Source organism: Orcinus orca, chromosome 3, assembly GCF_937001465.1.
Source record: "Orcinus orca chromosome 3, mOrcOrc1.1, whole genome shotgun sequence".
NCBI lineage: Eukaryota > Metazoa > Chordata > Mammalia > Artiodactyla > Delphinidae > Orcinus > Orcinus orca.
This window is the reverse complement of record NC_064561.1, coordinates 51,187,441-51,203,609: the sequence shown is the minus strand read 5'-3', so window position 1 is coordinate 51,203,609 and position 16,169 is coordinate 51,187,441. Positions and strand designations below refer to the sequence as shown.

Genomic DNA, 16,169 nt, shown 5'->3' with positions numbered 1-16,169 from the left:
GATATTCTACTAAGAAACAACTGTTAGCTCACCCCACCCAGAAAACCAAGCCTCACATCTTGAAATGCCGTGGATGTTAAAGAAAATGAAATGTGAGCTTCTGTGGGTGGACGGAAGGGGAGGGCTGCAGGTTTCCAATGAGCTGAGCGGTTGTTCGGATATGAAGAACAGAGAGGATTTACAACCCATCCCTGTGCCTCCGCTAGAAAGTGGTGACAAGCAGAGAGGTAAACTGAGCAAATCACAGAGGCTTGGCAGCAGCAGCCATAAACACTTCATGATAATGATCAAGAGTTCCAGGTGTAGTTCAGAAATTAACAGAGACTCCCTTTTGCTAGAAATGGTGTAATGTCACAGTGACTGTGAACAGCCAGCTACATCAACAGGGAAGTTTTTGTACCAGTTTCTTTGAAACTTTTATTTTTCCAATGCACGGAGAGGTGAGAGTCTCTCTTAGAATACTTAAAAAACTAAGTCTTCTTGTCTCTTGCCCACAGTTTGAGGCAAGATCAGCAGAAGCATTTTTTCATACTTTAAATTTCCCACACACTTACACACGTGCGGGAAATCCTGGAGTGCACACCCAGGATTTCTCTCTCTTATCCTTAACTACCTTGCTAGACTTGCAAAATCGGCCGCTTTTACCTTTGATCTTGATTCCCATCTCATACGAGTTTTCCAAGATGTGATTTCTTAAATTGATAGCAATTTTTTTGATGGTTAAAAAAATTCCCAATAACGATGGCTCCCCTAGCTATTTTCTTTTGAGAACTTAAGTAATTTAATGGGGATGATTTTTTTTTTTTTTAACTTTTATGGCCAGGTGGCTCAAGGGGATATTTCGTTGAACACTGATTAAAAATAATTTCTTCTAAAGGAGTCTTGACCACAAAATGGAACCATTAATGGGCAGGGACGTTGTCACCAAAGCGGAATCATGCCTGATCGCCTCTCGTTCCTCCCATCACACGAGCATTTTCTTCTTCTTCTTTTTCTTCTCTTTTTCTTGTCCTTAATGGCAGAGTAAATAAGCAGCCAGCGAGGCCTAAATGTTTTCGGCCAAAAACAGAGTCCAAACTCCTCAGAGAAAACATTTGGCCTCTGTGGTTTTGTAATATGTTCCAGAACACTGAGTTCAGTGAAGAACATTGTGAAAAACTCCCATCCATCGGAATGATGGTGGGGAATGTTACAGTATCAGAAGTTTCATTTGGTCCTTTTCCTGCAGGCCCATAATGAGGCTTGTAAAAAAAAAAAAAAAAAAAAAATAGCGCTATGTGGAAGTTCTCATGGGAAAAATGAATGGCAAGAAACCCTAGCTTTAAAAGAAACAGCTAATCTGCTAGTTTGATTGTTCTTCAAAACTTACGCTGAACCAATGAGCCTAATTAAAAACACTTGGCCTACTTCTATAAAGCATCATCGCTTTCTCTATGCTTCGTTTGTATACACCACAAAACTCCAGATAGACTATTATTTTTTCAAGTGCTCACTAACAAAGTGCTGACTTTGTTGGGACGGCTGAGTTAATTTCTTGAACTCAGTGTGAAACCTTAGCTAAACAAAATTGTGGTAATTTTCCTTAATTTGTAAAAGTGATTGGAGTGCAAACAAAATTTTCCTCTTGGGTCAATCCTATAATTTTCAATTAACTAAAACTAATAGTCAGGCAGGCACCAAACCTACATTTTGTTTAAAGGGCTGGGAGGCATTTCCAAGGGTCAGGATGCATTAATTGTTTTTATAATTTTGAGGGGGAGGTGGAGAGTCACTAATAAGCACGGTTGGTTTTGTTCCTAGTGTTAAAATACAAAAGGAAAGATGCTTCGAGGTAAAATGTCACAGCAAAATAAAATTTGTCCATTTAATTGTATGGTTATAATTAGGATGTGTTAGCACAGTTATCCCTTCATGCTCTGGAGTCTCCTTGTGTGAAAGCAACTTACACTCTGTACTTAAGCTGGCCTTCTGGTCCTTTATTGAATGAAGAAGGAAACATGGGGCCAGTTTCTGGAGACAGCTACCCAGCGATGACTGCTACTCAGCAGAGGACCTAGAATGTTACCACTCCCAGGGTGGTCCTTGGACCAGGATCATCCACCTCGTTTTCGGAGCTTGTTAGAAATGCAGAGTCTCAGGTCCCACCCAGAGCTACTGAATCAGAATCTGGATTGCAAAAAAGATCCCTCGGTTAGGGATCTGTTTGGTTCCCTAAAGACTGTCTGGTTTGCACACAACAATCTGAGGATCTCTTCAAGTACACACTGGGCACTCAGACTATGCACTTGATGTATTTCCATAGAGAACATGCCTGGTTCTCTCCACGTGACGGGAAGAAATTCACATTCACCCTATAACCCTAGCTTCTTACTGCAAGGCAGGTCCACGTGCCAAGGCTCTTTGGGGTGGCAGGGGGCAGTCGGTTGCGGGGGTGCGGGAGGGGGAGAAAAATGCAGCTTACAGGGAAAGAAAGCACCAATCCAGAATGAAATATGAAAATCACCAATTGTCGTTAATACAAGTGCCACGACCAAGCTAGAAGAACGTCGTACTGGGCATTAAAGCACACCCCTACTCCATAAAGCAAACGAACTGCCACACAGATGGTTTAACATCCAGAGAGACTCAGGATTGTCGAGCACTCCTTTCCTCTTCCCTTATTTCTCATGCTGCTGCTTTAGGTATCCAACCCATGATTTCAACAGATCCTGTCATTCAACACGGACACCCAGATGAATTCTTAAATAATTATAGTAGTAGTAGTAGTAGTAGCACCTCATTTGGTCAAACATAGGGTGAAATGGAGAAGGAAAGTGGGTCTTAAGAGAAAATAGATTTTAGAATAACACACACACATATATACAAGATAGCGTCAAAGACCCACAAGGCCAAGGCAGCTCTGTCCACCATCTGCAGTAGTTCTTACCTGTGTAAATGAATCTTCCCGGTGTCCCTTTGCAGAACTGTTTGGATTTGTAGGACAATGTGACCTCTACAACACCAGGGATGTGCCGAGGAGGAGTTTGCACCCGGATGGCATGAGGAGTAATCAACTAGGGGGGAGACATTTGGGGAAAAAAACATTGTCACTGCATTATGTAAAGGACTCATTTCATATGTTTCTTATCAGCTCTCAATAAACATAGCCTTCAAACACATAATTAACCTGTCAGTGTTTAAATACAATCGTGATGGAACCTGTATAAAAGACACTGACGACAATATTTACAAGTGCTCTGAGCACAGCCATAACAACTTTATCTGAGTTTTCCTACACGGCAGGCACTCTGCTTCCTGGTTTGAAAAGTGAACCTGGCCTAATGAAATGATTTATCTACTACAGGATATCCTTTGGAAAATCTCTGTTTGAAGCAGACACCCAAATCAGAGCTGAGCTCTGCCACTCCTCTCCAGAAGCTGGTGGGCCTGGTGTTTGAAGTGAGCCCTTAAACATGTGCAAAACACAGAGGTAGGAAATCAGTGGGCCAAGGTGCTCTGATTAGCTGCAGAGCACATGTAGGAAATGCCCCTGAAGACCATTTGGTGCATTAACTACCAGACCATTTGGTGCATTAACTACCAATCAAAGAGCTTTAAAGGGGAAACCCAAGAATGTGCCTCCCTGAAATAGCTGAGGGATCTAGCAGAACTAAGGACTGTCCATAAAAGGGAAATGGAAAGTTGGGGAGGGGGCTGGAGGATGATCAGTGGTCCATTATGCAATGCCACGTGCACAATGAGAAAGGTCATTTCTGAACCCTGTTGGCAGCCAGAGTACACTGCAAAGCAGAATTTATTTTTTAGTACTCGTATCTTTGTTTATATAACTAAAATGTTATTAACGGCCATAAAACTGGCATTATCTGGTTCTTTGAAAACCCCAGCCCTGGTATTTGACTGGCTGACCTCTCTGATGGTGCTGGACTCTGCGTGCTCTCTCTGTGGTGTGTGCAACAGCCCATCCGTTACTCCTTTCAGACGCATTTAGATCAGTGCTGCGGTACTGAGTCAGTACGCGATGGGTGATCACTTGAGTTTATACTAACTCATGTTTGTGCTGTTCTCATAACTTAGAAAGGGCTTTTGTTTCAATGTGCAAATTCAAATGTTTTGCCCAGAGAATCACAGGTGACACCATGAGAATCCAGGTGACACCCACAAATGCCAGCCCCTGCGTCCTGCCTGGGTAAACTGTCCTAGCACAGAGTCCTGGCAGAAAGAATGTAAGAAAGTTGCTACTGCTAAAATCCGCAAGTAATTTCTTTCAAATGCTCTTTCTTGAAACATAAAGGTCATCTGCATAAAAATCATTTTAACTTAGTAATTAGAAATGCCTATCCTCTTCCACAGAATGTGTGGACCCTTAGTTTATTTGCTGGAAATACACAGAAGATACTTCAGTAATACCGTGCTTATGTGGAACCCCTGGAGACTGAGCTCTCCATGGCTAAGTTTTTCAGACGGCTAAGGGTTTATCCATAAAAGCACAAAAACTATTTAAGATTTTGACCTTTTCATACTGAAATTCTTCCAAAATGCACTGTATGTTTTCTAAAGTAAGCAAAGTATATATAATTCAATTTAGCCTTGATAAATCAAGATTTTCGTTTGGAACACCCCTTCTTATAACTTGTATCAAAGCTCTATTTATCTTAGATCTATATATCTTCTATAATACAGAAAAGCCCTAAGTGACCACTGAGGTGTGAGGGGCTATTTTCCCCTGCACTAAATGGCCCTGGATACCTATGAGTTTTAAATTATTTCTATTTTGTTCATTTTTTTTTGTCTTTTTTCCTCCTGGTGTCCTTTGCACCTTCTATACTGCTCTTCTAATCTTTAAGCATCGAAATCAGGAAATCAAGTTTACTATTGTATAGAGAATAGGAGAAGAAAAGAGGCTCTGAAGAGCAGTAAAAGATGACCTTCCAAAATCAAGTGCATGTTTAATCTCAACTGATCAGACAGTGTTTGTGCAATGTTGGGATTAACACTTGTTGAGTACCTAGGTTATCTACTACATTGCCGAGGATTTTACTTGCAAACACTAATTTGGTCAGAACGATCGTAAGTATTTTTATCGCTTTTTTTCAGATGTGAAAACAGAATCATAAATTGTTAAACTGCTTGCATAAATCACGCTCGTTAGAGCAAGTAAGAGCAAAAAAGTGACCCCAATGCAGTTCAAAAAATGACAGGAACAAATTCTTCCTATCTAATCATAAAAAAGAAATTGTTTATATTCATACCTTTAAACTTTTTAAAGGTACTATCAAACTCAAAATTTTCAGATCCAAAGACTGTGTGTGTGTGTTAATCTACATGCTATATCCATTTTTCACTTACTGCCTGGTCCTTGGCTATGTTTTTGATGGTGGAAGGTGCCATATAGTTATATTCCAAATAAGTGGTACGCTTCTATCTTAAGAGTTGCTTGGACTGTAGAGTAACATTAATTCACGAGAATATTTAGGAGAACTTTCAGCCAGTTACAAAATACTTCACCTGCCCTCCCTTTTCTCAGGGGGAATACATTTTAAAAGATGGAAAGATATCAGCAGACAATTGAGACATCTTTTTAAGCATAAGTACTTATTACCTATGAGTTGATGCACTAAGAAACAAAATTCATGGGCCTTACAAATTGATTAGATATGACTGCAAAGAAACTAAGAGAGTGGGGTGTTGGCATAAAGTACTAGGCTCAGGAAATTGAAACAAATTTTCATTTACAATTTTATTTTCAGTTTTAATCAATCACTCTAACTAAAGCAGAGATTCATTCTTGAAATAACTATCCTTCGCAAATGAGGTAGAATATGAATCATCATTAGAGAGTGAATTTGTTGATGTTTTCCTTGCTGTGGATGTTAGTCTGGGAACAGGCTCTAGCACTGACACATGATACTGATGCCTTACAGAAGGAAAAACTTGTATCTAACTTCTGTCAGTTGAAAGCAGAGGCTTAATTACTAATCACTCAAAGAATTACAGTATTTATTACGGGGAGGAATGCTAGTAATCATTTAAAACTAACACTCTCATTTCATTAGCGAAGGACACAAAAGTCCAGAAAAGTCTAGTGGCTTCAAAAATTGACTCAACATGTTAGGGAAGAGACAGGGTCTAGATTTGGAAGTCTAGAACTCAAGACCCACCTCCAAACCCCTCCCCCCATCTCAGGATAAATTTCCCACATTGTTCCAACCTGGCTGAACTAAGGCAGCCCCTCTAAGTTACCGAAGGAGGAAGGGCTCTAGTAAGTCTAAATTTTCCGAACTTCCATCATCGGAATACCACTTTCTGAGTTTTGCCATATCTATAAACCACCTATACAATTATGTACTTAAAAATTTTTAATTGGTTAACTTTTTGTTTAAAATAACTTATTTTAAAAGGAAGCTATATTATTATCACAACTGGTATCCCCTGCCAAAATAAGAAGGAACTGTGGGTGGTAATCTTAAGGTTAATATGATGTTAAATCTTAGCTAGATAATGTTGACAACCTGCGTGGGTTTATTGAAAAGGGAGTTGAGCTAGTGCTGGACGTTACAGACTTCTTTGCCCCAAGTGAGACTTTGTCCCTTAACATAAATCAGAAGGATTAAAAGAGAAATAAAAGGAAAATCACTTTCTCATGATGTGATTCAGTTCTACTTAATGTCTGTGCCGAATCCAAAATGGTCTCTTGTACAACCAGGGGGCACGTACCCCACACTTTGGGAAATTCTATTCTAAGTGATTAGAGAACAGATTCACTCTTTTGACTTAACTTCCTTAAATCACAAACCAAACGAGCTAAAAATAAATATTCTTCTGAAACCCTGTAGCATCTGACACTACTTTCTTCCTTTTTGGAAGTCTACACTTTCTTCACTTCTGTGACACTAATTATGAGACCTAAGACTTGCAGAGCATCTGATGGTTTATCAAAGCACTTTCACATTCACTCTTTTAAAACCCATCCTTATGGGATATGTATTCCAGATGAGAAAAGTTGAGGGTCAAGCAAGTTAACTAACATTATTCGAAACAGTAAGAGAAAACCCATCTCTTACGCCTGTTAAGTGTTTTCCAGGGCTCCTCTCATATTCATTGGTTCCTGTTCTCTTCATGTGCCAACTATTTCTTTCTGCCAACTTGTTAACTGTAGAAATTTCACAAGGCTTGTTCTAGATCTCTTTCTTTTTCACTTGCCTGACATTTCTTGAATTCACTCACTGGCTCAATCACCTCGCCTAAACTGACTTCCAAATCCACACCTGTAGCTTTGATCTCTTTGGCCAAGCACCACATTTTTATGAAAAACAGAGTAACAGAATCTCCCTGAACTTGTCTTATTGCCACCTCAATCTCAACAGGACCCAAGATAAATTTATCATCTTCCTACCTATAAGTGAATTTCTTGCTCCTGTGTTCCCTCTCTCAGCTAAGGGAACACTCTCCTTTGAATCACCCAAAATAGAAAACTTAGGATCATCTTATGTTTTTTCTCCCTTCAACTTGTCTTTTAGTCATGTTGATTTTACCCTCCACTGAATTCCACTGGCCCCTTGCCTGGCTTCTTTATGCTGTTCAGGTTGTCACCATTTCTTACTCAGATGACTGCAATATTATAACTGCCTTCTAAATGGTCTCTCTCTACTTCTACCTTCTCCGCCAGAACTATCTTCTTCAAATCAATCTCACCACAGCATGCCCTGACTCAAAACCTCACCTGCCCCCTTTGTGTATGGTGTATAGTCCAGACTCCTTGGCATGGTAGTCAGGTGCTCTAAGTCCTGACAGCTGATCACCCTTGCTAGTCACCCTCCCCACTCTGCCCTTCCACACTCTGAAGGCCATGCGGATACATGAAAACACCACGGCCTTGCCTAACATCTTTGCTTTGTTCATGCCATTTCTTGCCTAAATTTCCCCCCATGATATTCCTCTTGTTCTTTAAGACCCTCACCAGATGCTCTCTCTTCCAATAAGTTTTACCTGATCCACAGTTACCTGCACCTTTGTAAGAATTTATATAATTACGGAATGTATACTATAGAAAGCATCCTAACTTACTTTGTGCCATAAAGATTTTCTTACACATCTTTCTCCCATTAGACGGTCCCTAAGATCAGCTACGGGGTCTAATTCATATCTGTATCCTCTAAAGTATTAAACTGAATGCCTTACATACAGGATATTTCCCAAATATTTCTGAAATAAATACTTGTGTAAACTGGACCAGAATTCTACTAGATGTTTGATTGCATTAAGCAAGCAATCCCTATCCATAAGAACTCACTGTTCTTAACCTGATAATATTTAACCCTCATTCCCTAAGTTGCTCTTAAAATTAATTATCCAACTGGCCCAGCACTCAGGTCCCTGCATGAGACTACTGCTCAGATACCATCTAAGTGGTAAAAAAAGAAGATGTCTAAAGGTCTGGGACTCATTCCAGCGAGAAGGGATAAGGCGAAACAAAGAAAAAAATAGTTAAGCAATACTAAAAAGTGGGCCACAAAAGATCAATGCTCCAACAGCAGTGTTTATTTCTAGACTGATGACATTAGATGTGATACATCTTCTGTCTCTCCTGATTCTTCCTCGTGTGCGTGTGTGTGTGTACTTCTGTGTTTATTTGTGTGTGTGAGAGAGTATGCATGTGCTTGCACAGGAAATAATAATCATATAGATAATTCTGGAATAAATAAATTCATACATTTACAGGTATTACTTTTATTATGAGAAAAATATTACTAAAATCAAAAGTAGAATACTATCAGTTTTGTGCAATATGTATTGCATGTGATTATATAAGAATTAGATATATATTTGCATGGAAGAAAGACCAAAAGGAAAATCATCAAAGTGTTAGGAGGAGTTACCACTAGATGGTAAAGTTACGGGTAATTATATTTTCCTCCGCTTACCTCCCTGAATTTTCAGGCTTCTCAGCAATCAGAATGCATTAATATTATAATCAGAAGTAATCATTTTTAAGTGTGGTATCGCAATGAAAGAAACACACATAGTCTCTGCAAGGCCCCAGAAGAGGCTGCCAGCACACCAAGGACCTGCCGGTGACAGCAATTTTGCTCCCTCCGAGCTGCCTGTGTGAGCATTTTCTCTTCTCCAGACTCAGAGCACAAGAGCAGAAGAGTCCCGAGTGGTCGGCCAGGCGAGGCACACTTGCTGTGGCCTCTGGGTACAAAGTGAAGCTGCTGTGACCGTGAGAGACAGGATGCAGACATGCGGGGCGGTGGGTGAGGCCTGTCCTTGACAGAAGCGGGAAACAGGAAAGAGGAACGACTCCCTCTATGGGTGCACAGAGAATCATGAAAGATGCATAGGGTTGGAAACAAAACCCCAAAGAGGCAGTCTGCAAAGCCTGGGAGTCCAGAAGAGGGGCATGGGAGACGATAATTCTCCAAATGGTTTTTATAAAAAGTCTCTAGCAGGATCAAAAGTGTGACCCACGTGGTGGGTGAATGAGAGTACCTAGTATTTTAAAATATTAATGGAGACATGTTGGAGAATTCTAGGGGAAAAGGACAAGTCTTGGGAATCACCTTCTTCTCTGAGAGCCAGTAGCTCTTACTATCTGTATCTCTGTAGCTCACACTAAATGGACGGTGGTGATGACCTTGATGGTGACTCCAGCAGCAGTGACTTTTCATTGTCTTCTTACTCTGTGCCACGTACTGTGAGAAACTCCTCCAGTGATTTCTGTCCTATAGTATTAGGGACAGGCAGGGGTAGTAGCTGGTTCACAGATGTTAAAAATGAATTTCAGGAAAGTTAAGAAAAATGACCAGGGAACCGATAAGAAGCAAGTCTGCCTGACTGATGACCACCTTTACACAACCACAGCTGTCCCTCCCTACTACTGTTTATTGTTTTTCCATAATTCCTGGCACTTGTACTTTTCATCCTACCTCCACTGTTAACAGGGTAGAATGGGTCCTCAGCCTCTCCTGCATTCAAAAATGTTCTGGGAACACAGCAGGTCCTCAAAATAACCTTTCTCATTGGTGAGAGGTTGGCTGAGAATTATGTCCCAGCAAAACAAAAGAGCAATTCTAAGATAAGCCTTTATGCACGTTTTCCAACCAATGGAACTATATGAAATAAATGCAATTTGAAGTTCCATGCTACAAAGCCAAAAAAATAACTGGGATTACTAGAAAGCGCACCAGTGATTTTTCATTACCCCCCTTAGGACTTAATATTTTAGCCTTAATCACTTTCAACACTAAAAGTAAAAACAAAACCAAAAAACTCGAAAACAAGCAAAGACTTAAAGAGAAGGGGTACAAGGAAGGAAGAGTTAAAGTTTCTTCTCTGGAAAAATAATTAACAGTTATGACTAGAAAAAGGCTAAAGTGGGCACTGGTACAGTGGTTTTTAGGTATTACCCCTCCAAGAGTCTGGGTTCTAAGGTACACTGGCCCATTCAGCCAGTGTCACCCTCTGTGCCTCACTTTACCATCTTATCCTGCACCAGCTCCTGCTCTGTGGGAGTACAGACAATAATGTTAAATATGCTTTGTGTTTGGGTAGAGCTTCTCTAGGGACCCTAAAGCACTTTCCAGATTAATTTTTTAATTTATGCATTAATAATTCTCACAGCATTCTCCCTCCTCCTCAATTAGGATAATAATATCCATCTCTTTTGAGATAGGCAGGGGGTGCTGAGTGATGGACATAAAACAGACACTTAAATAAGGAAACTATAACATAAAAGCATAATTAAAGCTTCAAAACCAAATCGACCAAGGAGCTTTAAAGAGACACCACAGTGATGGTGACCACACAAGAAAACTTATTTCCCTTCCACTCTGGGGCATTCATCTTTCTGTAGTTAAACATGGTGCTTACAAAATATTATTTTCTGGAGTTCTTAAAGAAAGTTGAAATATGATCAGTGTATATTCTTGGGCACTGTGCTGGCTGTACCTACATATTTTATCTCTATTCCCCTGAAGTGGATACAACATAAATCAGGGGATGCTAGCTCTTCTCTCTCAGTGTATTCTGGTTTGTTCCCTAATCAGGGTTCTCTGGGTTTCGTAACCCAGAGTTTTTTCATTCCCAAGAATTGCCTGTCTCCAAGGCAGTATATGATTTCTCAGGGAACGTGAGAGAAAGCGCGTGGAAGCATTTACTGTTTCACAAACATTCTGGTTTCCTTTTGTCCTTTCAAGAAAATAACAAAACCAATGTTCAGCAAAATATGTTGGGTCCCATGAATTCCCAAAGATAAACTTTATGTATGAATGTCAGAGGAGACTTTTGAAACTAAAGTCTCAGGAATTGAGTTAAAAGGGGATTTAAAATCTACGTTTTAACGGTCAGTCGTATCTCCTAACACTGTCTGAAATGTCTCTCACATAGGTATTGACACAGACACAGATACATAGAAGAGAGATACAGATCTATTTTCCTATTGATTGCCTGCATCCCCCAACTAGAATATAAGCCCCATGAGGATGCGAACTTGGTCTTTCTTGTTTTCACTACTCTGTTTCCAGTTTTAAGAGTGCCTTGGACCTAGCAGACATTCAGTAAATACTTACTGAACATTGAATGAGTAAATACCGTGACATGATTAACCACCACTAATAATTAGGATAAAGATTCAATAACGTCCCTTGTGAATCTACCAAAAAGATATCATCAATACCACCCCATTCAAAAAATCTTTTTACTAAAGAAAAAGAATTATTTTAACTTTGCCCCCACAGACTTCCTGGTAGCCTCATTAAACATTCACAAAAATATACTACCCAATTCTTCTGACCGAGAAACTAGCCAGGTCCCTAAATCAATGCAGTTAATTGTACAAAACAAAACAGCAAAAAGATCATCTTTCAAAATAACAGATTGGGGAGAAAAAGGCTAAAATAAATATATTATGCTTCAACTACCTTTGGTTTTGTGGGTTGATTGATTTATTTATTTTTCGGTAATTTATTTTTTAAATAAACTTTCTCCAGCTCTCTTCCCAGGATGTAAATCTTGTGCCAACTGGGCACCATTAAAGACTGGATCCCATCCTGACCATGTGGGAGCTGGAAAAGCACTGGTGAGATCCTGAGGTCCACAGTATACCAGACGGGGAGGACTGGACACCAGTAACGCCAGCCCCTGTGGTTTGAAACTGCACAATGGGCTCTTTCTCGAGGCTTGTTTTTCTACATTCAGTCAAGAAGGAATATCATTCCCTAGTTGGGCCTGGCTTGGGGTCCTGGGTTGCTGCTTTGTTTGTTTGAAAATTAAAATATAAAAGAAAAAGGAAGGCCAGATACATTTTTGGAAGGGGCTGCATGTCATCAAAGCTGGTGGTTTGCAGGGCAGAATCTTTGCCTGCAAAGATTAGGAATTAGGAACAAAAACGTAAGAACCAAAAGGTGGACTAGCAGGGAATGAATTCACGTCTCACCAGAAAGTCTTTTAGGTTCTTTCAGAGTTCTAAGAAAAGGATATCAAAGCTGTAAGATGCTAAACAGTGACTCATTCTCACATTCTTTAGTGGTATAGTTCCTATTTGCATCCTATCTACGGTGATCCTTGCACACATACTCAGTAATTCCTGATTTAACACATCCCTCCAGGAAGTGAGTTCTGCGGAAAACTGAAGCCAACCCCCTTTAAATACCGTGCCACCACAACTGCTTTCACTGAAGTCTTTCGAGGATGCATTACACACATCACGCTGTTTCAGACAGAAGATATTGAATATAATTGCCATCTCTTTCTTGACTACTCAGGGCCACTGTCATTATGAACAGCCATTAACATGCTGCGCAGTAATATAGTTCTTCGTCTGCTTTTTAGGTTTTCCTTTCCTTCCCTTGACATTAAGCTGTCACTTCTGCTGTCACTGAGCCTGCTTCTAACAGCCCGCCTCTAGTTTGCTCCTTCTAATTTGCTATGACCTGGGAAAACAGATAACATAGTTGGTTTAAAATTACTCTTCTGGTTACCTCAAAGTCTGTTATTTTATATATTTACTCTTTTTTTTTTTGGTTCACTTCTGGTTTCATGCTGAATTTTGGAGAGTTGCGGTGACTAGAACACTCTTCTCTGGATAGATGAGCTTTCACTACTTTCTTTTTAGATGGTTAAAAAAAAAGATGGCTCTGGAGTCAGAAGAATTTTGGTTCAAGCCCAAGTTTTGCAAATTACCAGCTGTGGGACCTTTGGAAAGTCACTCAACCTCTCTGGCCTTCAATTTCATTGTCTGGGAAGGGGGAAGGGCTAGTTATCTGACTAGTGTTATTAAAGGACTTATTGACTTAACACCTATAATGAGTTTAGGAGAAGGCCTCACTGGTATCAATCACTTAAAAAGTGTTAGTTTTATTACTACTTAATCCTCACCATAACCAACAGATTTACACTAAGGTATTTATGTGCATCCTTACTGCACAATAAATATATCTAAATATAAACTACCTAATTATACATGCATTAACAAAAACTAAACTGCAATCTATCTGGTACTGACACTATGAAGCAGCACTGAATATAACAGTTGCTAAAAAGTAGCATTTGTTTGATTGAATGAATGAATGAAAGGAGAAGCAGTGTCCTTCAACATTATTTTGTATAAATTAATGCCTCTGAAGTGTAAGCCTCTGTGCTAGACTCTGTAGGCTAAGCTGAATTTTGCATGGATCCTGCCTTCAAGGGAGAGGGCAGCCCCTTATGTCACAATAATTAAAGATAGAAAGTGATAAGAACATAAGATGGTACAGATAAGGTCATTAGGAATTGAGAAAGAGAAAATATTCAATATCTAGAGCTGTGAGGGAAGATTTCAAAAAAATGATTTTTTTCTGGATCGGAAAGGGTGGAAGGATTTGGGCACAGAAAGGAGGGAAAAGCATTGTGGAAGGAGGAATGGCATAAACAAGACAAGAGTGCAGAGGTGAAAAAATCACTGCAGGCATAAAGAGCCACATCTTTATCCAATCACTCATTGTGACTGGAGCAGAAGTTAAGATGAATGGTGGGTAAGGATGTTGAAAAGAAAGGTCAGAGGCTTACGAGGCTGTACTTGAATCCCAAACTACGGAGTTTCGCCTTTAGGAAAGAGGAAGCCAGTAAGGTTGCATAAGGAGAAAGGCTTTAGGTCAGATCATCAGGGAGCCATTCCAGCAATCAGCATTGAGCACATGGATGAAATGAGCACAACACTATATAAATATTGACTTTCTTCATTAAAGTCACATGACTGCAGCCAGCTGCAAATTCTGTCTTTGATTCACGTTAAAATTAGAAACACATCACACTTCTGTGGTTTATCCGTTTTCAAGTTATAGGCACATATGTGTACCTCCCGAATGCACTGTAAATAAATAGCTGAAAATGTCAACCTAAAGGTGCTTTTAACTAACCCGTAATTATCAACATAGAGGATAGACTTAAAGTGCCTTAGTCAAAAGTAACAATATAGACTAGAGGATTTTAAAGCATAAGGTGAGCATGGTTGTAACTATGTAACTATATTAAAAAGGCCATTAGACTATTTTTAATCTGTTTTTTAAATACGCTGGCTCCCTTAGAAATCATTCCCTGTGAAATAACTTGGACTTGAAAGGTATTCTTCAAAGCCATATTCAAAGTTTGATGCAAGTGATTCAGGCTACTCCTTTAATTCTTTACAAATGAAGTTTAACATTTTGCATTAAGCATCTTCCTCTTAATAGATGATCAATAAGTACAGTTTGAATAAAGACTTGGCAACTTATGTATTTAGGAAAAAGTAGGCAATTAGGAATTATTTAAAACCTGTGCATTTAATAAACTTTGAATTAAACTTATACCTGTAAGCTTCAATATATGTAAAGTAGATGACACAGCTATTTACATTGTACCCTATTTATATTAAAAGTTTTTGAAAGAGAAGATATTTGACACAATGTCTTTCTCCACCCTAATTTTTTTTATTTTAGTGGAATTGTATCTCATATAAATGTGTTATACATAATAGTCGTTAGAGTTGTGATGCTATTATGTATAAAACTTGGGAGGGTTTGGTAAATATAAGGAAGTATGTTAAAAAACTAGGGAAATGTCACGAGAAATCCTGGTACAAGAGAAAGCTGAATGGGGAGTGAGGTTGGTGTCTGGAGAACTGGGCTAAAATCCCAGCACTAACTAGCTAAGGCATTCTCAGGACAAGTCACTGCACCGGCGGGCGCTGGAACCTCTTTTTCCTCACTTTCAAAATAAAACAGCTGCAGTTGATGACTGGAAATGCTCCTCAAAGCCCTCGAAATTTTGTGACTCTACATGTGGTTCAGTAAAAATCAAGATACAAGGCCTGGGAAACTCACAGTGGGAGCATGTATGAGTTGTAGTCATTCATTTTTTGATGTCACAGAGGAGCAAATACTATTTTTCTTTTTTTAAATTTACAGTCCTTCCTCTGAGCTATGTGCACACATGAGAATAGAAAGTAGATATGGAAAGGAAGAAGGGAAGAAATCAATAACTGCATTTAAAACCTTATTTTCCGACTTCCGGATTCAAGCAGCAAAACTGCTTCTCAGCCCCACAAACTGCTATTTACCTGACCATGGTCACCCATAGGTTTCCCAAAGAGTGGCTTCTTTTGCCTTCTGCCTGTCTCTGGGAATGCCGTTGAAGAAAACATTCATCTGGATGAAAAAGACAGTGTATGGCCCCTGGATGAGGCTAACTGGTTCGTACAGTAATGTAACGCTGGCTTCTCCCATTTGAGCTAAGTGGTCCTGGCAATCTTTAAATATAGCTGTCCTACAAAATCACATGGCATCTAACGTCAAGTGTGCACGGACTAAAACCAGATGCAAAATATGAGAGAAATTCTGTTCAGAGCCTTGCAGGATTAAACAATAATGGCTCCAAACATTGCTGGTCTAATCTGAATAATACTCTGCAAATATTTCACATTTTCCTACATCTACACCAGCCCAATCACTTCATAATTGGGTTTCATGACTTTACTTCATTAACATGAAATCTAAATATACTTCAGCCATTATCAGTATATCTTCCTGTAAAGTGATCCCTGAAAAAACAGGTTCTGTGGTCACAAAGTTTGGAACATGCTGCATACTATGTCTTAGATAGTCAAAGTGCATATAAGTACCTCGAAAACTCTAGGACAGACCAGTGGAATCTGTTTG

General features: G+C 39.5%; 1 protein-coding gene across 8 annotated transcripts in view; it reads right to left on the bottom strand.

Moving 5' to 3' along the window:
* The window catches only part of EBF1 (EBF transcription factor 1), a 394,973-nt gene that overhangs the window by 76,215 nt on the left and 302,589 nt on the right, over window positions 1-16,169 (bottom strand). For all 8 annotated transcript variants that reach the window (XM_033407906.2, XM_033407908.2, XM_033407909.2 and 5 more), the window contains exon 10: window positions 2,927-3,053. In XM_033407906.2, the coding sequence (XP_033263797.1) occupies window positions 2,927-3,053 (127 nt within the window). The remainder of the gene's footprint in view (window positions 1-2,926; window positions 3,054-16,169) is intronic.